Here is a 26908-nt window from a genome sequence, read left to right as displayed (position 1 = left end):
AGTAAATTCAGTGTGGGGATTTAGGACAACCATGGGTCAGTGAGCAAAACACCTCATAAGTATAGTGATTACTGAACCAGTCTCCTGTGACCTTTCTATCAAAAGAGATAGAGCACCCTTAAGTTAAATCAGTCAGCTATTCTTTTTTTTTTTATTAGTTTGTTTTAACTATGTATATTTTTTATTATGTACTGGCTCTGTGGCACTGGCACTCTTTTGAATCAAAAGTATGTTACAAATAAAATGCATCATTATTATTATTATTATTATAATAGAGGTGATTTATGTAAATATTTTCATATGGACTATTTTTGACACTAAACCAAACCACTTCCATGGTGTGTGTGTGTGTGTGTGTGTGTGTGTGTGTGTGTGTGTGTGTGTGTGTGTGTGTGTGTGTGTGTGTGTGTGTGTGTGTGTGTGTGTGTGTGTGTGTGTGTGAGAGAGAGAGAAGTACAGAAGGAAGAGCTACAGGTCACGTGATCGCGACAGTCAGGAAGTAGCTTATGCGCGCTCCCGTTTCACGTTGGCCGGGCGGCAGTGTAATTTGTTCCTAAGAAAAGTAGGAATCACCCCGCAGAGACCGAATGACACTAACAGACCGAATCGGGTTTTTTTTTTGCTCCTTTATGTTTGAAACTCCGAACTAAATAGTTTAAAAGTGACCAGACATGGATCCCGGATAAAGGAACGAATATTCCAGAAACCGTTGACTGCGGGGTTTCGAGTGGGGGCAGCAGCGCAGCGGCCCGCGGCCGAGAAGGAGCTTAGCAGCCGGGAGAAGCAAAAGGAGTCGCCGGCCATTGTACGATAGGAACGGAATTCAATTCCTTGAAAATTGAAACGCCGTAAGTCTCCCGTTTTAATGGCAATACGAATTTGGCAGTAATTCCCGGACGGCCGTTAGGTGTCAGTGAATGTCATGTTGTGTTGTGTAAAACAGGTAACGTTAGCCAAATTAATCTTTCGGTAGCTTGGTGTTGCTAATGACGTTAGCTTCTCGAAGACTGGGGGAGCGTTTGATTGTATGACCTGTCCGGCGCTCTGTCTGGAGATTGTCCATCAGGCATAAAGGACGGGCTGATAAATGCCTTCTGACATGCCGTAGCAATGTGGGCGGTCATTTCTAGTCACTAAAGCTAAGACAGCTATTTTACATTAAATACTGTATCCTCAATAATTGTTGTCCCGCACTCCTCAACATGGACCCGGTACATTTACGTACTGCAACATTTTAATGTTATTGACAAAAAGATGACCTGCTTATTGATATTAATGTGGTTGAGGAAACACTGTTACTCTGAGAGAAAAAAATAACATGACTGTTTGTTCACTACGGGCAAATGCGTTACGCTCAGGCTCACATGACAGTCCACAACACGTGGGCCTCAAAATAAACGAACCTCTGCAGTCGGCTGGCAAACTTGCCAGTTCAACCGCGCTAACGACCCCGGAGACGGGGGTCCGCCGTGAAGCCTGCTCGCGAGCTTTACAAGCACTACCCGCGTCATTCGTAAATACGCTGCGCTGAACGCCAAGGAAGATGGCTGGTGTAGCTGTTGTCCTTTGTCTGTCATTCGTCTGTCCACGTTAGCAGCTTTTTGTTGCTATGCTAAGGAAACGAGGCACGGCTCAATGTCGTGCTGGGTCGGCTCACGTTGCGTGCTGCCTTCAGTGTCCTTTAGTGAGACGCAATGTCCACGGCTCGGTCAGCGCTGTTGTAGTTGTTTGGTACGTGCCCCAAACACAGGGAGGGGTGGACGTCCTGCAGCCACAAGGTAGCCGGTTCGATCCCCAGTCTCCCCAAAGTTCACATGTCGAAGTGTCCCTGAGCAAGACACAATACCCTGAATTGACCCCTGTGCACTTTACTGGGGTTAGCCCACTGCTCCTAGAAATACTGAGGATGGTCAAAATGCAGAGAATACATTCCCCCACTAGGACTAAAAAGGGATTATTCCTAGTAGTTTTAAATGGTCTCCCTCTGTGTGTGTGTGTGTGTGTGTGTGTGTGTGTGTGTGTGTGTGTGTAGAAACATAATAAAGGCAGCTTGTCATAAGTTGTGTAGCTTTACACACTGTCGGATCTCACACAGACCTCATATTGATGTTGTACAACTATGGACATTGCTACTTGTGTCTCCACTTGACGATTAAAAGTGTCCCTGTCCTTTGCCTCAGGTCCCCGTCCCCAACTAGCCTTCCTGATTCTGTTCTGTGAGAGTTCTGAACGGTATCATCGCCAAGATAGCCGGGCCAGGCAGGAAGAGGCACACCTCAGATCCAGACCCCAGCAGCGACAGTGATTCCGACGACGGGCACCCCGTCAGCGGCAAGTGCCCGAAGATGGCCAGCAGCAGCGGTGCAGCTGGGAGCGAGACAGTGGGCCGCCGCGAAGGCGCCCAGCAGAGGGGCGGCAGCGACCGGGACACCAGCTCCGACCTGTCCTCCAGCACCAGCAAGAAGAAGCAGAAGGACCGGGCCAACCAGGAGAGCCGAGAGGCCAAGAGGGTCGCCGCTGCAGCAGTGAACGAGGTTATTGCAGAGGTCAAGAAAGGTGAGCAGGACTAAATGTGCTGTCCACAAGTTGTGCAAGTTATGTTATGTTACGACAGGAAATATCCACAGTACTGGACAAAGTGTGTGTCCTGGTCGGCCGGTGACGGTAGAATATCCACAGTACGACTCACGAGTGCTGCCATGAAGCATTGTTCTCAGTGGCCATTAATCGTAGCATAGCAAACCAGGCATTGTTACATTAGATTTGTGTCTGCAATACACAAATGTAGTCTAGTTTAGGATTTGTTCACTTTATTTATTCTCACCACTGTTGTGCTTTTACTTTGAGTGTAAATTATAACTATTATTTTGGAGTGTCGGGCGTACAGGTCAAACCAAGCGATGTTTTGATTCCACAAAAGACTGATAAGTCAAAATAATATGAAATAATTGTAAGTTGCAAGCCTATATTGAAATGTGATAAAAGTGTGGTCAAAGTTGGAACTGGCATAATGCGTGGCATCATTATCTGAGTGACAAGGTTTCACGGTTCGAGGCGTGACCATGCATTCTATTGTCATTTAATAACACATTTATCATACACATTGTTCAACACGTTGATTAAATGCAATTTCTGTATTTTAATTCTATTTAAATATACAAAATCTATTTTACATGACACATTGAAACACTTCAGATAGAAGGCATCTCTCAGGAGTTGCTTTGTCTGGACAGTCCAAATTAGTTTTTATTCTATTATTAAAAAGCCTCTCTTGTAGTGACTATGTTGTCCTTTCTGCTGTTAATTTATTTCCTTTGTTGCAGTTCATGCTGCTGCCTGAAGGCTTTTTTTTGTATGAGCTGACCACTTTGTACATATTGTACTTTCCATTTTGTGTGTGTGTGTGTGTAATTTTTTCTGTCTGTATTTTACATACACATTGATGTGGAGGACAGCTTCTCACACACAGTTCACAATATTTGACATAAAGAACATTGTGTGGTTCCTACGAGTGCTCAGTTTTCTATTTTTAAAGATGCAGTGAAATTATTATATAGCTAGAAGATCATATACAACACATCTTTGTTGTTTTGGTTGTTTAAGCATTTAAACATGGGGGCAACTGTTACTTGTTGACCAGTGAAGTATTTCTTTTTGATATAAAAGTATTCTGCATGATTAGATTTATGGTTTCCCTCTGCTTCAGATATCCATCTTTGTATTTAGTCTACATTGTGTTGCTTTTAAATCTAAAGTCAGTGAAGATACAAGTATGATGCAGTCCTACTTGCATCATTCTGCCACAGTACAGGTTTATTAGGTGTTGAGGATCTGCCAACACAGAGTTCCAATTCAGTGTGGTTAAAATAAACAGTGTTTTACTACTCGGGGTAAAAGACAGATCAGGTGTGAGTTGATGAACTCTATCTGGAGTGAAATATGTACAGCTTTATTTCAGCGCAATGAAGCCTGGTGTTTCCTGGCTAAACATGAATGACCTACAGGGCTCATATTTAAGAATTAAGGAGTTGTGAGTAATGGGGAAAAGTTGCAAAATGTTGTGTATCTGATACTTTGTGTGTGTGACTTGGAAAACAAACTTGTTATATTTCTTGAGCTCATGTTTTTATCCAAGTGCCTGCTTGAATGTTAAAGCTTACATAATGGATGTTACGTTGATGACATCGCATAGCTGATGGGGCACCTTTTTAATAAACCAGGAGCAGCTCCATTATGGATACTTGATATTGGGGAGATGCATTATTTGACAGATCCTCCATCATGCTGGATTTGGTGTGTGCCTATTGCCTTGCTAAGTATGACAAGAAGGCGTTTGTAACGACACCACAGGCCAGGCTTCTTATGGAGTGAATACACAATAGGCTGTGTTGGGATTGGTCGGTGCTATGTATTGCTTGCGCAATACTTTGCCGGCTCTTTGTTTGGGGTTCATCAACAGTATGCCTCATCATGCTGTTTCTGTTTTGATGTGTTTACGTTATTTATATTCTGTGTCACGCTGAAGTGCTGTATTTTTAGCTGAGGGTGTCAGGCCCTTATCTGGGTAACTTTGCTTCGTCAAGGTCATGAGACTGTTCTTACTGTCTTTTGTCTCTCGCTTGAATCTGTCTTTTTCAATACCTGCTTACGCTAACCAAAGGCCCTATGAATCCCTTTTTTGATCTTCTTAAGTTCCATGTATTCTGTTAAGATTTCCCAGAATTTTGCCTTTTACGATTCTCATTTTGTCAACAGGAGAGATGACCAATCATCCATTGTATGATTGAAATTTTAACAATTTATAAGAGAGAAAAAAAATCAACATTTTATGTATTACAACATTGCACTGTTTTTCTTTCCATGAAAGTCATTTAACAAAAAATAAAAAACAAAGCATACAATGACAGAATACGTCCAGATAATAAGTCAATGGAGTGGCTCCCGGACAAAGAGGCACGGTCAGAGGACCTCGTGGATTGATCGTTAAAATTAAATTTGTTAAACATGTTCGGGCTTATTTTTTAAATCCGCAAAACTTTAAGAGTGTTTAAATGAGAGAGAAATGTGAGAAAAGGTTAATGCCTGTCTGAGAAAAGTGTATAAAAGTGTGTGGTTAGGGGTTTTACGGCCTTAAAAACATGTATAATAATGGTAAAAAAAATAATGCTCACTACTTCGTGGATTTCGTCTATCGCAGGTTGTTTTTGGAACGTATCCCCGCGATAAACGAGGGACGACTGTATATCGGTCGTAGCTGCTCGGTGATAATCTGGGCCTTTAGTAAGGAAGCTCCAAAAACATACTGACTGCTCAACTTTATTTTTGGTTTTAAAAGGTTTGCTTGCCTTCTGGTATTGATTATGTGAAACTGTAAAAGTGTCTGTTTTATTATTATAATTGTAAATGTTGGTGTGATGGTCTCCCCCCTGCTCATGAGAACACACTGTGGCTTGACTAGAAATGCATCCGTCACCAGCTGTAAAGGATTGGGTGTTGCTTTTGACCTTTCTAGAACGATCAAGTGTGAGAGAGGGGATGAGACAGTGAAGAAGTGGCGGTCGAGGCTCTCTGCTTGTTGGAGACCATATCTTAGTCGGACTGTGTGCTTGTGTGTGCTTTTGTGTTCATGTGGGTGTGTGGGCATCTATACACAACTTCTCTGCCAGTAGGGAATCTAGCGCTCCCTGTCTTTCTGTGATGATCTAATCTTTTTTCAATCACTGCTTCGACTTTGAGGTCATTATGCAAAATGGTACGTGTTTGTTTTGCTTTTCACGTTGTTCTCAACTTTTTTTTAAAGCTCTGTAGCATGTTTTTCTCTCAAATAAGCTGATCATTTGCCTGGGTGCCATTGTTTTGCTTAGTATGCCGTTTGTGTGGCGCAGACAATTTTAGATGTCCCCATCTGTGATTGCTGAGTTCACTGTCTGTCCGTTTCAATCTGTGCCTCAGTGCCCCGGTCTGACCCACTTGGGCAAGTGAGTGAGATGGTATGCTGATTATGATGTGAATTTGACAGCAGGTGCAATTCCATGTGTGCGTCCGGGGAAGTAGAGATGCAGTATGTTCACCACCGGTTACTTCAAAACCCGATTGACATTCTGCTATTGTGCTTTTGTTTTTAATTCTGTGTCCCTATTTACCAAATTTAATTGAATGCTCTAGCTCATATTTGATTTTTAGAATGGAGAACAATTTTAGGGTGGAAAGGGAAAGTGCTTTTCTGTGGTTGCGTGACACTTCCTTTGTGTTTTTTCCAGATGTGTTTGTGGACTGGAAGCAGAATGTCAATGAAGTGACTGTCCGACTGCGCTGTGGGGAGGGGGTACTGAGGATAGAGGATATCAACACCACATTCACCGACACACACTGCCGTGTGTGCTTCCCAGGTAAGGCATCGCAAAGCATGGAACCCAAACAGAAACTACCGCAAAACAAGAAGGTGCATTTGGGTTGGGCCCTGTTGAACTTTGAACCTGTCTCAAGCATTAGCATGTCAGCCACATGATTTAACATATGCATGTTCACGTGTGGAATTATAGATTTTGTTTTTTCTTTGCTGTAATTTTTCTGCTCTAATAACATTGTTATATGTTTTCAGATGGGCGGCAGTGGAGCTGCCAGTTGCAGGAGGAAATAGAGGCGTCGTGTAGCAGAGTCCAGTACAAGGAGAAGGGAGGCTTCCTGCATGTCATCATGCACAAGAAGATTCCCTTTCACATCTGGCCTTCGCTTAAGGTAAGTTGCGATAGATGACATTTTTTTTTTTACATACAGGTGGGCTAGTAATTTTTAGCTGCACTAATACATGTCACATTTCTTTTATATTTTGGGACACCTAAGTGGCATTCACACAATGAATGTAGCCTTCAGCTTAGTCTACTTTTGGTAATAAAAAAATACAAATGTTTTGGCCTCTGTATTCTCTGCTTCAGTCCAACAAGAAGGAGAAGGAGGCAGTGCCTACAGAGACCAAAAAGGACAAGGAGCTGGAGAAGAAACCTGTTGCCTTGGAGTCATCAGAGAAACCCAAACTGTCCTGCTCGCAGCAAAAGCCCCATTCCTCCCCTTCACCTGCACACAGCGAGCCAAGACGCGGCGGCGGCAAAGCCGAGCGGGGTGTCAAGCGCGGCCTGAAAAACAAACCGCCGTGTGACAAGGCCACCAAGGACTCTGCAGGGGTGAGAGGTGGAGCTGGAGATAGCCCACCCACCACCAGCAACCCTGTTGGAGTCCCGCACAGCGAGCCTCAGGAACCCCGTGCCAAGCGCATCGTCGTACAGACGCCCACACCCGCCAGGGAGGCCTCGTCACCGGCCGACCAGGACACACACTTTGTCCAGTCTCCGGCCGGTGGTGAAGCTCCACAGATGCACTCGCCCGCTGGTCGGAGCCCGCAGACGCAACGCAGAGATGGACACAACAGTGAGGAGAGGTTAGGCAGCGAGGAACAGAAACTCGGAGGCGCTGTCGCTGCTAGCAGCCATACCAACAACACTCAGGTGAGAATAGCTCTGACATCTTGGGTCGCTTCTCTGAACACTCCAGCTGGGTTTTTCATTTCAAATGTCAAACAATTTACTTATTCATTAATAGTAAGTAGGGGTAGGAGAAGAAATCAATAGAGCATAGAATCGCAATATTTTGCGTGTCGACGTATCAATATACGGAAGCCAAGTAACAATCTTCTATTATATCAATTATAAACCTTTTGGTCTTAGAATAATAAAATGAATTGCTTTTTCAGTCCACTAGATTAGTGGTTCTCAAATGGGGGTACGTGAAGGCTCTCCACGGGGTATGTAAGATTTTAAAAATATATATGTAAAAGCAACAATTAAAAAAACCTAACTATATATTCAATAAAATATAGGTGTAAGCTCATGAATAAAATTGGATATATTCTAAATTAAAACACACACTAATGGCACAGTGCTGTGCATTACAATTTCTTTTCAACCAAGATTGCTTTGCACTGGTAAGAGGTACATTTTGCTGCAATAAAAAAAGTGAGATGAACAGACTCAAAACTTTATCTTATTAGATAAAATATGTCGACAACTTTCCTTTGGGGACAATTTGCAGTTAAAAAAGTATATCGCACATCATGATAATATTGTATTGTGATTGTGGGTTTCAATTATGAATACAGACCCTAAATATTATCCATAAATAATAATATGAATATATTGTTGTTTTTTAATTCTAATTTAGTATTAAGGAAATTATAATAAATGTGTGCTTAACTCGTCCAAGTTTGACTAAGAAGTAGGTGTTTCTAAGAATGACTGAACTCTTTGACCACAACAATAAGAAGAACGTGTGATTATGGTATATTGGCATCCCATCTTCTTCACAATTCACAAATATTTCAGCACTGATTGAATGTGATTACAGCCAATAACACCATCTGGACTGTCTGGGCTCTGCCTTTTCAAGAGCTTGGAAGAGACAAGTTTTCTTAAACGTTATTACAAACGCAGCTTCTGAAAATGAACTCTCAGCTTGCGTGATGAAGAGGGAGCCAGACGAGAGATAACTGTTCTGTGTCTAAGTGTAGTGAGGTATCTTCACTCCAGGTGGTTCAGCTCTTATGGAATAATTAACTGATATGTGTATATGGCGCTTCGATTTGGTCAGAAAACTGAAAAACAAGTCGTCAGCTCTCTTTATAACTGCAGCGCTAAGAGCGAGTTGTAGAGTTGTTGAAGCCCTGCCAGAGGTGAAGAAATCCTCGCTCCGAGATATTCATCGGTCAACAGTGCCTCGGAGGCCCCGAAAGAGTGCCAATTGTTCTCCGTAGGATTTTGGGTTTCATTTCCTCTCCCTGATTCAGGAGGCAGAGAAGCCAAACCAGTCGTCAGACGGGTGTGGAGCAACAGCACACGGCAGCGATGGCCAACCAGCATCTCCAGTCGGCACCTGCGACCGCCTCGAACCCGTCGGCTTCAACGATGGAGCGCCGTCTGCCGCTTCCGTAGAGACACGTGGAGACAGACTTGACTCTGAGCCAGAGAAGAAGCCTGTTGAGCAGGAAGCGGAGCAGGATTCTCCCATCTGCCAGCAACTTGAATCAAGAGAGGCGGGTTCATTGCCAGCTGTAGGTGTGGCTGCCACACAAGACCAGTCACCCGGTCCGACCCAGAGACAGGGGAGCTGTGACGGAGAGGAGAAGCGGGACCAGTCGAAGGAGGAGCCTTCTCTGGAAATGAAACCGCAAGAAGGTGAGTTGAGAAGTTTTGGGAATATAGGGGGTCTTTTATTTGATTAGTTAACGTAGAACCTTTGCACCCCAACATAGTCACAAAGTCCAAGTAGAAACAACGGATAGAGCAATAAGTATTCTATGTACACAGTCAGGTTTGTTGCTCTTCAGCTTTTCAGCCGTTCAGTATGAGTTTGTTGATACCTGTAATTACTTCCCGCAGTCCCAGAGCCGATGGTTAACTTGCAAATTGTGAAGAATGACTCGTACGAGAAGGGCACGGACCTGATGGTGGTTAATGTTTACATGAAGGGGATCTGCAGGGACTCGGCGAGGGTCATCTTCAGGGAACAGGACTTCACCCTCATCTTTCAGACCAGGTAGCACATGTAAATATGCTACCAGCAAAATAATTGTTCTGCCATTTGGGCGCGTTGTAATGTCTTTAATCAATGCTTTTTTTCTGTGCCATCCTTTTACAGTGACACGAACTTCCTGCGGCTTTATTCAGACTGTGGACCAAACACGGTCTTCAAGTGGCAAGTCAAACTCAGGTAATTTTTTAATGCAGGCTTGTGAGGACTGCTGCTGCATCAGGTCAAACACATGACGTGATAATGTCGCCAAGAACCTGACTTCAACTGGGATCACATTTTAGTATGTCACGGTGTTCGCCTATCAACGTGTTAAAAACTCGGCCCAAATATAAAGGGATACTTGTCCCGTCTCATACTACAAAAGTACTCATGAAAGCCTTCAGCCCAATCATTAACCATCGGTTGCCCTTCAAAACGCAACAAAAGGTAGATCTTCAAAGAGGTTTGGATACAACGTTCCTCCAAAGGTGCAACTTGTAATGTCTAATAAAACACTTACCGGCTTTAGAGAAACACTGCTCCTTAATGTCATCAATAATAATGTCGTGACTGCAATGGTTCTCAAACTTTGAAGGATGAAACATGTTCATGTCCCAACAAAATAGTAACAAAATGGTCCATGTAGAAATTTTGAGCAAGACTCTGAACCCCCAAGTTGCTTCACAGCAGCCCACTGCTTTTTAATTACTAAGGATGAGTAAAATGCAGAGAATAATAAAGTGTTATTTTTAAGGCTTGGAAAACAGTAGATGTGGCATTACCACATCTTTTTTTTTACATTTTTAAGGCTTGAAAAAATTCAATAATGAAGTAAAAACTACTGTATTGCAGCTTAAATTTTTAAAGTAATGTTATCAGATCAATATAACTCTGGAGCTACAACAAGTTAACATGCATACATATGTAGTTTATAAGTCTGTTTTCTTTTTTTTCCTGAACAGGTACTGTTCAGTAGTAATCTGCCCAGCCCTAGTTATTTTAAAAAAATTGGCACAAATAAGACGATATTTATACGGGTAGTGCAGTTAGTGACCATGTGGTCTCCGTGATGGCTCTGACAGTGTGACGGTGTAGCAGCATGGGGCGAAGGGTTAAATGGGATATTTGAATGTTTTTAAATCCTTCATGTTAAAATATAATTTAACCGTAGTGGGTTGAACTCTGCCCGTCTCCCCCTCTCAGGAACCTGATCCAGCCTGACCAGTGCAGCTACTCTTTCACCCCGTCCCGACTGGACATCACCCTGAAGAAGAGGCACAGCCAGCGCTGGGGGGGTCTGGAGGCCCCCGCCCCACAAGGTCTGCTGCCAGGCTTCTAACATTATGCGCTTCTACATTTAGTTTTTATGTTGCGAGTGTGACAAAATGTGACTCTCCAGTTGTTGGCAATGTCCATCACAAACAGGAATTTCAAATCATGTGACAATGAAATCAATGTACACAGAGGCAAAAACATTTTAAAAATCATATCTTTGAACCATATACTTTAAGCCCCAGGACGTTTACTCATGATTTGAAGAGCAGGTGTATTCCTGCGTTTGTGTGAGAAGTTGTGCTCCTGACACGCTTTTTGTTTTTTTATACGCGTGTGCATTTTTTCCTATAAGTGTCTGAGGCAAATGTCTGTGTTCTTTAGAGTAGCTCTCATTGACAGGAATGTTAACTCTGTAACTTAGCCAGTAAGTAGATATGGGAGCCAGCCTATCCTGCCAGCCTTATGTGGCCTGCAGACTGAGTGACACCCAACGCTCGATGCCCTTGGGAGCCCGTGAACTGGTTCCAAAATAGGAATACAGAAGATCGCAGAAACAGTTCTAAACTGCTTTCCAATAAGTTTCTTGGAAGTTTTCTTATGTCATTGGTCTATAATTAACAGAAAAAAACGGTGTTCACTTGGTACGCAAAGGTCAGCTAAACATGGAGAGGGAGGGAGGGAGAGAGGGAGAGAGAGGGAGAGGGAGAGGGGGAGGGGGGAGATAGGGAGAGGGAGAGAATTTACTTGGAGTAAAATTCCTATAATTGATACCAAATGACATCCAAAGGAATCAGTCTGTATGTCCTTTGCATATCTTTATATCTTTGTTCATCCTTGAAGTCACACTTGGCTACTTACTTATGCGGTAAAAGTACACAGTAAGTAGTAGCTAAGTGTTTCTTGTGCCCGAATGTAAAGGCTTCAAATTCCTCGTATTATCTATTTTTACAAATGTGCATATCGAATTGCATGTCATAGACCTTTATTTCTTATACACAAGCCCCATTCTCCTCTGTTTAAGGTGCAGTGGGTGGCGCCAAGGTCGCTGTGCCCTCCAGCCCTTCCTGCATGGAGAAAAGCCAGCCAGGCAGCAGCCAGCACAGCCTGCCAGCCAAGGAGGAGCCTCAGAGGGTCGGGGAGGAGAAACCAAAGCCACCAAAGGCCTCATCCAGAGTGGAGGATGGCGGTCTGGATACTGTGGCTCCTCGCAGTGTCTCTGAGCATGTTGCTATCACCAAGCCAGAGCCCACTGTTAACACGGTGAGCAGAGAGAGAGAGAGAGAGAGAGAGAGAGAGAGAGATAACCACGTCAACTTGATAAGATAGTCCTTTTAGTAGTCCCTCTGTGGGGAAATTGCGGTATTACAGCAGCCCTTATCAAGTAATATAAATAAACAGTATAACAGTAATAAAAACACAATTTAAAAAAATAAATAGTAAAAAATGTGTATAAGTGTAAAAAGTATAAGTATTGAACCAAAAAGTGTTCACAGTGTTAAAGTGTTCGCAGTGGTTTTATAGTCTACTGGGGGCTCAGCTTATTGTGCAGCCTGACAGCAGCGGGGAGAAAGGACTTTCAGTATCTCTGCCTAAGACACCGGGGATGAATCAGCTGGTAGCTGAAGGAGCTGTGCAGTGCGGCCAGAGTGTCCTGCATGGGGTGGGAGGCGTGGTTCATCATGGATGATGGATATTTGCATGAAACAAAGTTAACGAGAAGTCTGAATCTGAATGCACATCTTTGCTTTCTCAGCTTAAACCTACCTGCATGGTGCAGCCCATGACCCATGCACCTCTTGCCAGCAACGAGCGCCATGAAGAAGAGGAGGAGAAGAAGGTGTGCCTGCCTGGTTTTACAGGATTGGTGAACCTTGGCAACACCTGCTTCATGAACAGTGTCATCCAATCCTTGTCCAACACCAGAGAACTCAGGGATTACTTTCATGGTAAAAAGCGTCTAGTTTGTTTGGGTCTTGACTATATCATGAATATATTCTAATTAGTACAGATTACATTGTATTGCTACTCTGATTTAAAAAGGGAAAGGTTTTAACCAAATGCATCATTTATCACACTATTTTATTCTGCTGCCACAGCACGGTGGGTTTGTTATTTCTCCGGGTTATTCTGGTTCTAGTGGCGGCCTCTGCTTGCAGATAGTCCTGCTGCATTCTAACATGGACACACAAGCGCAGCCCAGAGCCCCACAGGATCCAATTTAATGAGGACTGTAGTTTTATCTGAATGTGCCACAAAAAGTAGTTTCTGCTTGGGGAAGCATTTAAACATTGAAGTAATTTCTGCCAAATCTAGGTCATTTTGGTACAGTGCATTAGGGACATTGTATGTAAAAATTTAAAATAACAAAGCCGGGGGATGGGTAATATCCCAAAGAAAAAAACCTCACTTACCAAGAAAATTAACTTGAATATTCGCTGAGATTAAGTCTCCCAAATTTAGAAAGTAGAAAGAACATGAAAGCCAAATGCCTGGCTGTATCTTTCAGACTCTCTTCTCCATAAGTACACGACTTGGTCGAAACACAATTCAGACACCAGCTAGCGTCAACACAGCGCTGCAATCGCCGGCCCACGTTAGCGCTGTGTTTAACGGCCAGTTTTGTGATGAGGCTGATTCAGGAGTGCAAAGGGAATTTTTGGGGTTTTAATTACATTTTGATTGATTCCACACACAGTCACTTGAAGGTCCTTTTGCAGGGCTGATTAGTTATGTGTCCCTGCTTGTCCATACTTGATTGTCTGGTTCCATTATCTCATGGATGTTTGTGTCTCGGCAGATCGAGCATTCGAAGCAGAAATCAACTGCAATAATCCTCTGGGAACAGGAGGCCGGCTAGCCATCGGCTTTGCTGTGCTGCTCAGGGCCCTCTGGAAAGGAACACATCACGCCTTCCAGCCCTCAAAACTTAAGGTATACAACTGGCACCAAGCGATTTTTACACGTGAAATATCAACAGCAAATCTCTATTTGCGGTCGTAGCCTATAACTGTTCTTTTGGAGGTGTTCTATCTGTCTTTGACTGCATTGATCACATCTAGGAATCTTTCCCAAATGTTTAAAATGTTCCCTCTGCCTCTCATTTTCTCATTTGTTTGCAACCGTGCAGGCAATTGTGGCCAGTAAAGCCAGTCAGTTCACAGGTTACGCCCAGCACGATGCCCAGGAATTCATGGCCTTCTTGTTGGACGGGCTGCACGAAGACTTGAACCGCATCCAGAACAAACCTTACACCGAGACGGTCGACTCTGACGGGCGCCTTGATGAGGTGGGTGTTTTTCTCTCTGAGGTTTTTTAGTTTCTTGAAATCACAACCTTCCATTCCTCTCACGGTGCAGTCGAGCCTTGGCCTGATGATTTGTTCTGTGTGTCGGTGCAGGTGGTGGCTGAGATGGCATGGCAGAGGCACAAGATGAGAAACGATTCCTTTATAGTGGACCTCTTTCAAGGCCAGTTCAAATCCAAGCTGGTCTGCCCCACATGCTCCAAGGTAACGCACAAACACACTTTCCACAGGGTGTTTTTTCATTCTTCAATGTTTGCCTTTTGTTTTTGTGATAACCAACGTCCTTCCTTTCACTCTTCCTCTTCCTCAGGTGTCCATCACCTTCGACCCTTTCCTCTACCTGCCCGTGCCCTTGCCTCAGAAACAAAAGGTGCTCTCAGTTTTCTACTTTGCCAAGGAACCTCATAAAAAACCCATCAAGGTAAGATGACTCGACCAGTCGCCACTTCTGCAGTTGAGCTACTCACCGAGGCAGTTGAAGATGTATTGCAGAAATGTAAAGATACCTTTCATGTGACCACCTCTCTAAGGCTTTATGTACACCTGTGTCTCAGTTTTTAGTAAGTGTGAGCAAGGAGAACTCGAGCACCACTGAAGTCCTCGACTCCATCTCCAGGAATGTCCGGGTCAAACCAGAGAACCTCCGGCTGGCAGAGGTTTGGCAGGATTTCATTTCTCACAAGTTTCACACGTATGACTCGTTATAGAGGCTTTTCTAAATAGTTCTCAGCTAAGCTTTGTTCCCTGATGTTGACAAATTCTAAATCGACTTGTCTAATTTTTGTATGTCTATTTATTCTGTTTAAATTGAGTATTTCTGCACAGTTGTAGGTATAGAACAGAGCACACTAGTCAGTGTTTCAGTGACCACTGCTACAATGTCACATGGTCATTAATATCCGTTTGACCCGGCTACACAAGTGCTCGGTAGTAAATTAGTATTATGCTATTTGTAGAATATGATCAAAACTTCCAATAACTGCTGACTGTTGTGAAGTCCAAAGGTACAAAATGATTGATTAAAAAAATGAATGTAATTATTTGCCAAATTGTTTTTTATCCTACCAAAATGTCTGTTTCAATCCATATTCAAAGGCGTTAGCCTTTTCACTGCAGTCCAAAAACTTCAATAGAATTAATCAAAAAAGACCGACTCATTCAATCTGATGAGTCATTTTATTATAATTGCGGATTTTTCTTTTATATCGTTTTTTAAAATGAAATATGACAACTGACATTCAAATCTTCATTAGAAACTCAATAGAAGCTTTGTATGTGACACTATGGCCTTCAGTACAGCCCAAACTCACTCTGTGGGTGTAAAATCCTGATAGATTTAGATCAACAGCGAGCTGTGGTGTTCCTTGAATACTGTTCACGAGCTAAAATGGTACGGTTAGAGATGGCTTGCTGAAGGACACTTGAGGATATAACTTCCCTTGTTTGTTTCCTCTCAGGTGGGGAAGAATCGCTTTCAACGCATGTTCTTGCCGACCCATTCCCTGGACACGGTGTCCTCCTCTGACACGTTGTTCTGCTTCGAAGTGCTTTCTAAAGACATGGCCAAAGAGAGAGTGGTATTGCTCCGAGTGCAGCAGGTAATTATACCAAATGTTACATTACTTCAGCGTATAAAATACGTCAATGTTCACAGATACTGAGAGGGGTTTCTCTGCCTTCTGCTTGCCCTACAGAGACTTCAGGTCCCGAGTATCCCCATCTCAAAGTGTGCCTCCTGCTTGAAGCCTCCATTGTCTGAGGAGGACAAGCTAAAGCGGTGCACTCGCTGCTACCGCGTGGGCTACTGCAATCAGTGAGTTCTAGTAAATGCTGTTTCAACGTTGCTTTAAAATTAAATGTGAAGATTGTTAGAAACCATTTTTTAGGGGGGGGTTCAATGTAAACTAAGGCATCTGTCATTTTATTCTGAAAATGAGTTCCATTAACTTTTCTTTGAACACTTCAAACTCTCTTCCCAGAGTGTGTCAGAAAAGCCACTGGGCCAACCACAAGGGCCTGTGTCGACCCAACATGGAGAGCGTGGGCCTGCCCTTCCTGGTCAGCGTGCCGGAGTCCCGGCTCTCCTACGGCCGTCTCACCCAGCTACTAGAAGGTTACTCCAGGTACACAGTCTACACATGGCCCAGGATACAAAAACAGACTCTTTGATTCATATTCAATCCATTATATGCTATCATGCTGTGATATGATTTGTGTCTGAATCAGGTCTCCGCATGGATCATTGCAGTTTGTGTGAGAACGTTGGTTGACCTCAGAGAACGGCATAATGGAACATTAGTGTATGTTTCTGTATACGGACATATTACAGACACTAGATGTGTCCTGATGTATGTTCTAAACTGGCGCCAAAAACTCAGTCGCTGGAACCTCTGATCATGTGCAAAAATTTGGTTCATCATTCCTAGAACCTGCACAGTTATCTTGGTGTGAGCAACAAGACATTTTAAAGTTTACAAATTATTTTTTATGAACACTCAAGATTAAAAAACAATGCTGAATAATTTGAGAAAATAAATTGCAGATCACATCTAAGAGTGTCACCGTTTACACAACGTAGACATTGTTATTGTAATTTCCTCAATGTCTTTCTCTGTGCAGGTTTTCCGTCAACGTGTTCCAGCCTCCTTTCCAGTCAGGCAGGACATCCCCCGAAACATCCCAGTGCCGGGTTGACCTCCCCCCAATGCCAGCAGGCACTCCTGAGGGTTTTGGGCCAAGGGACGAGGCCATAGGTGGCAGCAGTAATCTTGGAGCAGGTGATCTGGTGCTAAAGAGTCCCTCTCTGCTGCCTGAATCCCAAGCGGACTACGCTCAGACCTCGGTCCGCCACTCTGGGGACTCAGATTCCCTCACCTCCTCCCAGACCTCCCTCTCCACCATGCGAACTGCAGACTCTGGATTTTCGGAGCCAATCTCTGCCGCCACCTCCTGCTGCTCTCTGGACCCTTATGCTGAAAAAGAGACGTCATGTGAGAAGGCAGTGCGACCAGAAGGTAATGCCACATCTGCTGTTGGACAAACGCTTCAGGGTTTCTGTGTTATTTTCTGTCCCTACATCCCTTAATTTCTTATTATTGCCACTTCATTGCAGCTGCAGTAACTGGGTATCAGCATCCAAGTGAGTCAGCATCAGGTCATGCCAGTCAGTTCTACATAGCGCTGCTGGACTCGAGCAACAAGGAACAGAGGCTGGATGAGAGAGGTACGGCAAGAATTGTCCTGAGCGCTGATATTCAGTTGGATTGCTAGTCCTCCTGTTTCCATTCTTGAATCTGTGTGCTCATTTTTAATGTTCAGTTTTGGTTGGAACTGTCAGTTGTTACTCTAATGTAGCTCTATATACTCACGATAAAGACCATCGTTCAGGTGTTTTCACTCGGAGGTTATCTTGTAACTGGATAGGCTGTAGTCAAGGTTGTTAATACAGTACGTTTTAGCAACAAAAAAACATCAAAAGACAATTTGCATTTGACATTATTGAATACAATTTAAGAACTAAAATAATAGAAAATGAAGCAACAAAAATAGAATAAGACATAAAATACATGTTACACGTACAAGAGTTGCAGCGGACTTGGTTTATTCATTATGTGGCAGAATATAGAAAATGTATTTTGGCCCCAAATCTGTGTCACCGTCAGATCAGTTCTTTGTCCGACAGGAAACGGGTACGAAGTGATGTGATCCATTTTCCTGATCTTACTGAGGACTTGAGCAGCAGCATTATGAATCCGTTGCAGCTGTCTAATCAATTTCTAAGGAATACTTAGCATTAGTGTTGCGGTAGTCGAATAAAATTAATATGAAGGCCCTGATGTTTTTTTTTTTTTTGTAATCCAGTTGAGATTTAAGTCATTTTATACTTCATACACTTTCAGGTGATAGTAGTCTGCATTTGTAATTGTCTTAGTGTGGCTGTTGCTTTGGTCTGTGGTTTTTAACTTTGCCAATTTGAGAGTTAACTTTTCAAAATTCCTCTTAGGCTCTAAAAACAACTACCCCAGTTTTTTGCACATCCAATCGTCGTTTGCTCAATGGCTTTACCCAGGGCTTGTATATAGTTCTCTGGTGATATGGTCATGTACATATGTGTGTCGTCTGCGTAATTATGGTCACAGATTTAGTTGTTTTCTCAGCCAGTGGAAGCATGTAGGCCTAGATGATAAATGAAAGAGGCCCCAGAATTGAGCCTTAGGGAATATCGTATCGGTCTAATCAGATGTGTGTATCACAAAGTAGTCCCTTTCTTTTTGAAGTAGGATTCAAACCAGTTAAGTGCTCTGCCAGAAAGTCCTACCAGTTTTGTTACTTAAGATTCTTCTTAATAGGGAAAGAAATAAATGTGTTTTTCTCCATCCCTTTCCCTTACTGCCCTGCAGAGGACCTTCTGGCGGACCTCCCTGAAGACACAAAGCTGGAGCTGGTGTGGAAAAACAACGAGCGCCTGAAGGAGTACGTCCTGGTGAGCTCCAAAGAGCTGGAGTACGAGGAGGACCCCGGGTCTCTGAGTGAGACAGCCAGAGCGGGACACTTCACCCTGGAGCAGTGCCTCAACCTCTTCACAAAGCCAGAGGTGCTGGCACCAGAGGAGGCATGGTAGGGAGCTTTATTTGGTGATTAGGATCTCAAAACATTGCAGCGTTGTCTCTAACCCGTCTCTATCATTCTTGTTTCCTGTTTAACGTTGCATTCATACCACATTTCTGCTGTAATGTATTCAAATGTAGGAGGATTTTCTAAATTTTTGGCCAGAGGGCGAAATACTCATTGGTACTCTGCTTCTCTAAATGATAATTCAGAAACTTATCCTCTAAAATGATCTCAGCCCAGTCCTTCATAATATGATATGACTAAATGTGAACAATGAGCCTGAAATAGAAACGGTGGTGACATCTGATAGCTGTCGTGCTGCTATAGGATGAGACTAAGAGAAAGAATAAGGGCAATCTGTAGTCCGGACTCAAACCATTGATTTTAACAAGCAGTTACTCTCACGATTATTTTCTTGGTCTATAAATCTCATCTTCAAATTGCTGGTTTTGTTCAATACAATGACATAGAACAGATGATCTGTAAAGCTTCTTTTTAATGTTGAATTGCATTCATCTAATTTAAGATAATTTTACTGGTGATCAGTCTTTTTAATAATCATTTAAACTCATACTGGCTATACATGCTTGTTTAAATATGATAATGATGCTCAGCTAAGACTGTGCACTGGAATTAGATGAAATAAAGCAAACTAAATACAACATTGAAACGTTTCTTCTGATCAGATTTACTTGTAATTAAGTAAATAATATGTATTTCCAATTGGTGAATAATAAATATAATTTATAAGTTATGCTATGGTTCGTTAAATACTTAATATATACATTTAAAATGTTTTGCCTATTACGTTGTAAGTGTATTGTCTAACAGGACCTAGTCTAGGAGGCACTATAATGTTTTGGATGAGGTGCAAAATGATTGATTGAGAATAGTTTTGGTGCAAACACAGAACCTTTGTTGTCTGTTTTTAGGTACTGTCCAAAGTGCCAGCAGCACCGAGAGGCCTCCAAGCAGCTGCTGCTGTGGCGTCTGCCCAACGTTTTGATCATCCAGCTCAAACGCTTCTCCTTCAGGAGCTTCATCTGGAGAGATAAGATCAACGATATGGTTGACTTTCCTGTCAGGTAAATGCACAGTAAAACCATTGTTCCACCACATATCAATCTGCAGCTCACCACTTAATTCGATTAACATTAAACGAACAGTGTGTAAGCTCATCCCGACAGAGAGAGCAGAACAAGTGCTGCAGCTTGACAATAAATAACGTTAAAAGGTACTAAGTAATGTCAAGGCTTATCGATACGACGACCTTGAGTTATTTAACACCGTCCCGGTTCAATATCAGCTTCTGGAATGCATCATAGCTTTTTTTAGATAACGTAGCGCGAGCCGGTCCGTTTCGGGCTGCTGTAGAAACACAGCGGTGCAAGATGGCGAGCTGTTCCTTTTTTAAAAGTATTTCTTTACTGGCAACGCATGAAACCCTCATACATTATTTGTAGCAAAGTGTCCTCTCAATATGACAACACGACCTCTAATATAATCCTTTCTTGTAGGAATCTGGATCTCAGTAAATTCTGTATTGGCCAGAAGGATGAGATGCAACAACCCCCCATTTACGACTTGTACGCCGTCATCAACCACTATGGAGGAATGATAGGAGGCCACTACACGGCCTACGCTCGGCTGCCAAGTGACAAAAACAGCCAGCGCAGTGACGTTGGTGAGTCGATGAGGTTTTTCCCACCCGTGTATGACAAGGGTTTTTTTTACCTTGTACCTTTCAACCACTTCATCTCCAAACTCTCTGTCCTTCCTCCTCCTCTTCCATCCTCCCTGTCCCACAGGCTGGCGTCTGTTCGATGACAGTACGGTGACCATGGTGGAAGAGAGTCAGGTGGTGACTCGCTACGCCTACGTTCTGTTCTACCGACGACGAAACTCCCCCGTGGAGAGGCCCCCGCGTTTCCACAGGCCCATGGGAGCCGAGTCACCTGCTTCTGCAGGAGCTACTGCCAGCCAGGTGAGGGCACCACAACACTAAGAGAAAGGGCTTTTGTTTTTTTAACTAAGATTGTAGCAGCCAAGGTTAAGCTTCTATCCAAGGTTAAAATAGCCCTTGGTTAATGAAGAAAAATCTGGCTTTTAATGGAAAGTTAAACCCTGATATTCATTTTAATTTTCATAATCGTACCCCTGCTCGCAACATTTCTGATGATGAGCATTCAATTTACCAGCTTACTAAAAGCACCATTTGTAACGCTGTCTGACGTGTGAAAGTCTAGTCAAGGCTGAAACTGATTATTTTGGGGTGAGGTGTTTTGGGAAAATAACTTAACTGCAGCATTACAGTTCACGCAATGCATGAAGTTGTTGTGAAATGGTAATGAATTAGCTTGCCGACGTATTCCAGGAAAGTGAGGGCATCACACGTGTTTGTTCTACATGATCAAGAGTCAGATTGTGCCTGCTATGTTGATAAATGATTCAAAATACTTTACCTGACATTTCATACAGATAAAAGTATAATTTTGAATGCAACAAAGGCTGCTTAAACGTGTTAGAATCTACGCGTCTTGGAGTTTGGGGGAATTGATAAATGTGTCTGCGACTAACCAGGAATTATTTAGTGAGGCTCATGAGAGAAGCCTATGTGACTCTTTTCAATTAGTCTTGACAGGAGTTCCTGCAGTGAGATGCTTTAATAACACCCGCCTGCTGGGTTCATAATGGAAAGATTCTTCACTTAAGTAGTCAATTCATTTTGGCTCTTCAAAGCTCAGCTGTCGGGCAGCATTAGCACCTTCAGACGTTTCAGTTTTTTTCCGCTTCAGTGGTGTGCACTGCATCAACGTAATAGAAAGTAGGGATTTCTAATTGGTTGATGAGAGGGAGAGAGAGATGGTTGTGAAAGGTCCTCAACGTTTGCTCGTCTGTATGGAGTCGAGAAGTTCGCCGGAAGAAAATCGCAGCGCATGATCTCTTTCCACCCTCGATGTCTCCATTTTTCAACCTCTCTGAAGATGCATTTTAGTTTCTGTATCCAGATGCAGGCCCGGCGCTAGGGGCGGGCCTTGAGGTGGCGGGCCCGCCCTGGGACTCTGTTGAGCCGGCTCTGGATGGCCTAGCCTGTCAGTCACTTATCATACGTAGCTCTGTGCAGTATGAATTTTTCACATACCGTCACACCTGTGGGGTATTGCCGTAAACTTCAGCAGGCAGTGACATCTGATTTTCACAGCTATAGCCCAGGACTCATCGGGCGGACCTACTTAAGTCTCAGGGGTAAGAACTTCGGTCAAGGTTTCACATTTATAAAATTACACCGCCAAACTGCATGCTGGATCGTCCTGTCAAATTTATGAGTGTGCAAGCTTTACCCAGCATGCAGTTCGGTAGTGTAGTTTCATGAATGTGCAACCTTGACTGAAGTTCTAACCCTGTCACTCAAGTAGCACCCGCTGCGCCCTCAGCTGTATTCTGTGAAAATGAACTGTTGCTACCTACCAAAGTGCTTGTTGTTGGGGCTATGCACCACGGGTATGACGTGGCTGAAAAAAAAAAAAAGGTTTACTTTTATATCATGCGATTTTACTCTACACTTAGCCACCCCATGATCTGGAAAAACAAGCCACTTCACTTGCCCCTAAACTATCCCCAGAGAAGGCATGTTTTTGGCTTGTTACAATTCTCCGTTTATCTGAATGTGGGGTAGACTGGCTGAATGTTTCTAAATGTAATCGTAGCGTTTGTTAGACAACGCCTGTTCCCAGAAGCTGACACCGGTTTCCGCCAATCGCAGGCCTCTCTAATTTGGCGGGAACTGGAGGAAGAGGAGGAGGGGCTCGACGGACGCCCCCGCGGACTGTTCCGCTCGGCGCCGCGGAGGCGACGGACGTCGCAGGACCGAGCCGAGGAAGACGAAAGGTCGGTGCGACGGCACCCCAAACGAAGGATGTCGGACTATCCCGACGACGACTGCGTGCGCTATTTTGTTCTGGGCACCCTGGCAGCCGTGTTTGCTCTGTTCGTCAACCTGGTCTACCCTCTCCTGAACAAATCCAACTGGACCTGAACAGTGGCTTACGTGAGACTTGCGCTGGCCGCAGCATTCAGAAGTATGAATGCGAGGTTGGTCCACCAAACGGAAGTTTGACAGGAACATTTGGAAGAGGCGGTTACAGTTTTAGGACGTGATCGCTCCTCATTTGGAACAAACTAGTCATCCGTTGGTCTTCAGTGCGTAGAATGAGTCCACCCGGCACTACAACACTTCAAGTGTTTGTATACCTTTTCCATGACTCGACCCTTTAAAATACTTTAAGCACTACTCGGGATACACCGATCCGACCTTGTCAGTCCTGCTACAGAGTATCGATCCCCTACCAGTGATTATATCTTCGCGCCTCACTGTGGGGAAGGAACTTGGATCATTCTTTTATGAGCAAGGCAACATCAGGCTCATATTAAACATTGATATACTAACTTTGTTTTTTTTAATAAAACCAAACATTTTGCTCCAGCAATTTGGAAAGAAATTAAGTAAAAATCATCAAATTTACAGCAGTTAAAATTCTAATATAAACTTTTGTAAATTCAAGCAACAAATTGGTGGAGTGTTGGTGCATCCCTCCTCACTACATTGCACATCAGAATGCAACGAGGGGCCCGAATGACGCTATCAGTGCACGGTACCGCAATATTGAGGGTGAACTATTCGCATCATTGCGTCTATGCATTGCTTCCAGTGTGTGTGCGTTCAAATAAGCTTGCTTGTTTTTGTTCGTCATCATTTTTTAAAAATAGTTCTCTCAGGATGAGCTCCAAGGTGTACAAGGTTCCTATCGTCTGTGTATTGCCACACATGGAAAGGAAAGCAAAGCAACGTACTGCTGTGGTCGGCAGCACAACGTATGTTAGCCACCAGCTGAAGTGTACGCTATATTTAGAATAGTTTTTACTACTTCACCTTGCAGTCAGACACGGGGGGACAGAAGCCATTAGATCCATCTATGCACTCTTCTCGACACAACTCTTCTGGCATAAACAGTAAATTTAGCTTGTAGACGCAATGTCTGCGTCTTCAAGCTGACCGTCATTTACTGTTGATAAACACCGACTGCAGATGAGCACCTCATTCAACTCCACTTCAGATAATGCAAACTATCCCTTTAAGCCCCTTCACTCGTATGTCACCATGGGGCTGTATTTCTTTTCCTTCACTTTGGAAACAGAAGGGCGAGATTGGAATATCTGGAAGAGGCTGATAAATGGACACCCCCCACTCCCTCCCTCCTCACACAAAAAAAAGAAACATTACATTTGTACAGTAATGTATCTGACAAATGACAACATTTCGGTACAAAAGGAAATTAGTTTAAGATCTTAGATGAAGCCACTGTCAAAGGCCTCTTATTGTTTTTTATTGCACTACTCTTTAGAGAAAATGAGAAGGCGACAAGAGAAGACTCGGCTGTGACTCGTTTCAAACGTTCTTTCAGAGGACGCTGATGCATTGCTGTTGACTTTTTTATGTCTTCCAGTTGAACAGAAAGCGCTTTATGGGCCTTAAGGTTGCCGTTAGCCTGCAGCCACCATCATGTTTTTAAAGGGTCTGTTAATATGTACTGTGGTTCTCTGTAATTTGTTTGTGCTTTTGTCTTTATTTTCCATGATGTTTTTATTGAAATGCCTGTCAGTCAGCGTTTTTAATTACTATTCATGGTCTATCTCAAAGCCATAGCGCCAGATGAGGATTTAAAATGATCAGGATAAAATGTGGTAAACGACTCGTTTTACATATTAATAAGATGAGAAATGTAAAAAATGTACGATGTAGTCTTGTCACGGCCAAGTTAAACTAGGAGTTTGTGAATATTGATGATGAATTACCGTCCACCTCTGAATGTAAAGGGTTTAACGCGTTTCTCTGTTGTGACTGGAAAGCTATTGATTAGGGACAGATGTAGAGCATAAGATTTATAAGAAAAACATAAGATTTGACATTATTTTATGATGCTGAAATATCTTGCTAATGTTTGTTCAGACATTCTTTATGAGTGACATACATGTTATTGATGATTTTATTGAGCATCAGTTTGGAACAAGTTAAAAACACCTTCAGACTTTGAGTCTTAAACACTTCCTGAGACTCCAAACTGTGTATGGATCCTTTGGGGGGTGTGTGTGTGTATCTCAGGGAAAGCCTCCTGGCATCGAGGCAGAGTAGTTCGACCCGTGTTTGCCTTAAACGCTCGGCCAAGCTTAGAGCACCGTTGGACTGTGCATTCTTGACTCCGATATATGCAAGGTTCTTTATGAGATCGAGCTTTGTACTCGTCATACACTGAACTGTGAAATCTCACCGTCTCCAACACTAACAGCAACCCGATGTTTAGCTTCCTCTCCAGATGGTTGAAGTTCAACTAACTCAAAGGGGCTATGTTTCTAACCCCTAAGATGCCGTTGGGGTCTATTGTTAAGTTGACTGGCTTTAAATAGAAGAGACTGAAGAATGAAAGGATGTGTTTGTGTGTGTAGTTCGCTATGAAATGTCAATTAGAAAGAGTGACTTGTTTTTAATCAGGAAATGATGTACGGTCTCTATCTGCAATATACTTTGAGTCACTGAGTTGTTGATAATTGCAAGTATACTATTTTAAGAAAAAATGTAATTTCCCTGCAATAATGTATCTAGATACCTCCATCTAAATGCTGCTTTCTGATGAACATACAAATATATATATAAAGCATTGTACTCCTTTTTTAGAAATAAAATCTCCATCTGTTTATAATCAGTATTCATGTTATTTATCATTTTCTCTGAACAGAAACGCTCCCAGAAGACTAAACCCTGCAGCATTTATCGTTAACACTGGTTTATTTCTTTAACAGGCCTCTAGCCAGTCGCTGTTTGGGACAGACCTGGATCCCGAAGGCCCGTCCACGCTGACCCCGGAGGTTCCCTCTGATCTCTTTGGCCTCTCGGGAGAGTGCACAGCACCATCCTACAGCAACATGGAGGAGGTGGACTAGGCCCGGAGCGGACTGGAAAATGCATCCAGAGCCTCGGGAAACTCTGCTAAAAACCTGTCGATGCTCACTAACGACACAGGCGTCCCAATCTGACCAGTGCAACGCTGGAGGATGTGGAGGTGGTCTTTGAAGACATTCGACTGCACTCACTTCAGCTTTAGATGCACATAGGAGTGAACTAACTAGACACACGTCCTTGATATACCCGCATAGATATACTTACCCATTGATACATGCTTATTAAACTAGCTGTATTCATTCGGTGTACATAGTGACACACACAGAAGCAAATGCACTTCTGTAATCTGTGAGCAGATCATTATAAACTGCTGCTGAGACAGCTATTCCACCTAAGAGGAGATCAGTGGAGCAGCTCACACACATACAGACACACTCACACACACACGCACCTTGTGGTCTGGAGGCTAAAAAAGCTCCCTTCTAACCTTGACCAGACGTGTTAACCCCCTCGGCTAACACAAAGCTACAGTCGATTCTTAGGGTATGTTTGGGGAGTAAGATTCTTGTAATGTGTGTACATTGTTTTGTTTTTGTTTATTTTATGAGGGTATTGCCCGGGTTGTTTTGTTTGTGGCAGGGTATTATGTAACCTGGATTTGAACTGTAGCAACTGATGTAAAGAAAAGCAGTGAGACAGGTGCTGACCTGCTACTTTTTTTGTTTTAAAATTATTTTTTTTAATATTGTGGGCACACTGCTTTTGCCGCTTTATAAACTTCCTTTTGCCTTCTGTTGCTGTAGCGTATTCTTATTCTTTTTTTTTTTTGTACTTGTTAAGGTATTCAATCCTGTGGATGAAATCATCGAAAGACTTCAGTATAAACTGAAATGTGCATGACCTGCATGTTACGGCTGTAACCCAAACCCATGTTAAGTAGCCGCTCTTATTTTATGATTTCAGTTTTGTGTGGGTTGTCCAGTCTCCCCCCGCCTCTCCTTTGTAAAAGACTGCGTATGTATACGACCTGGACATAAAAAGATATACGTCTTTCGAACAACAAAAAGACGTATATTTTTTTATAAAATAAAATAAATGCTGCTGTGGATACATATAATTGGTTAATATAAATAAAAATGTTTTGGGAAATGCTTACCATCGTGTGTTGTTTTTTTTCTTCCTTTTTGTTGACTACATAATAT

General features: G+C 43.0%; 1 protein-coding gene across 5 annotated transcripts; it reads left to right on the top strand.

The window, feature by feature from the left end:
• The first annotated feature begins 504 nt into the window (after positions 1 to 504).
• usp19 (ubiquitin specific peptidase 19) lies at positions 505 to 26845 on the top strand. 5 transcript variants are annotated; one of them, XM_068596885.1, is made up of 26 exons: positions 505 to 848; positions 2181 to 2556; positions 6261 to 6389; positions 6602 to 6738; positions 6936 to 7502; positions 8837 to 9224; positions 9429 to 9585; positions 9688 to 9759; positions 10765 to 10880; positions 11864 to 12096; positions 12590 to 12782; positions 13634 to 13767; positions 13964 to 14122; positions 14234 to 14344; positions 14451 to 14561; positions 14695 to 14796; positions 15598 to 15738; positions 15835 to 15953; positions 16120 to 16263; positions 16760 to 17154; positions 17253 to 17363; positions 18541 to 18757; positions 19684 to 19836; positions 20269 to 20435; positions 20560 to 20735; positions 25607 to 26845. In XM_068596885.1, exons 2-26 carry the CDS (start codon positions 2346 to 2348, stop codon positions 25745 to 25747), a joined length of 4584 nt encoding a protein of 1527 aa, XP_068452986.1. In that variant the 5' UTR covers positions 505 to 848; positions 2181 to 2345; the 3' UTR covers positions 25748 to 26845. The 5 variants fall into 5 exon arrangements, with proteins under 5 accessions (XP_068452986.1, XP_068452985.1, XP_068452984.1 ...); XM_068596884.1 differs by having other exon boundaries at positions 11858 to 12096; XM_068596883.1 differs by lacking the exon at positions 25607 to 26845 and adding an exon at positions 22515 to 25595.
• The last annotated feature ends 63 nt before the right edge of the window (positions 26846 to 26908 follow it).

Source organism: Clinocottus analis, unplaced genomic scaffold (genome assembly GCF_023055335.1).
Source record: "Clinocottus analis isolate CAN_PGR_092001 unplaced genomic scaffold, fCliAna1.0.p SCAF_4, whole genome shotgun sequence".
Classification (NCBI taxonomy): domain Eukaryota; kingdom Metazoa; phylum Chordata; class Actinopteri; order Perciformes; family Cottidae; genus Clinocottus; species Clinocottus analis.
Note: the sequence above shows the minus strand (reverse complement) of the source record. Positions and strands in the feature narration are given on the sequence as shown.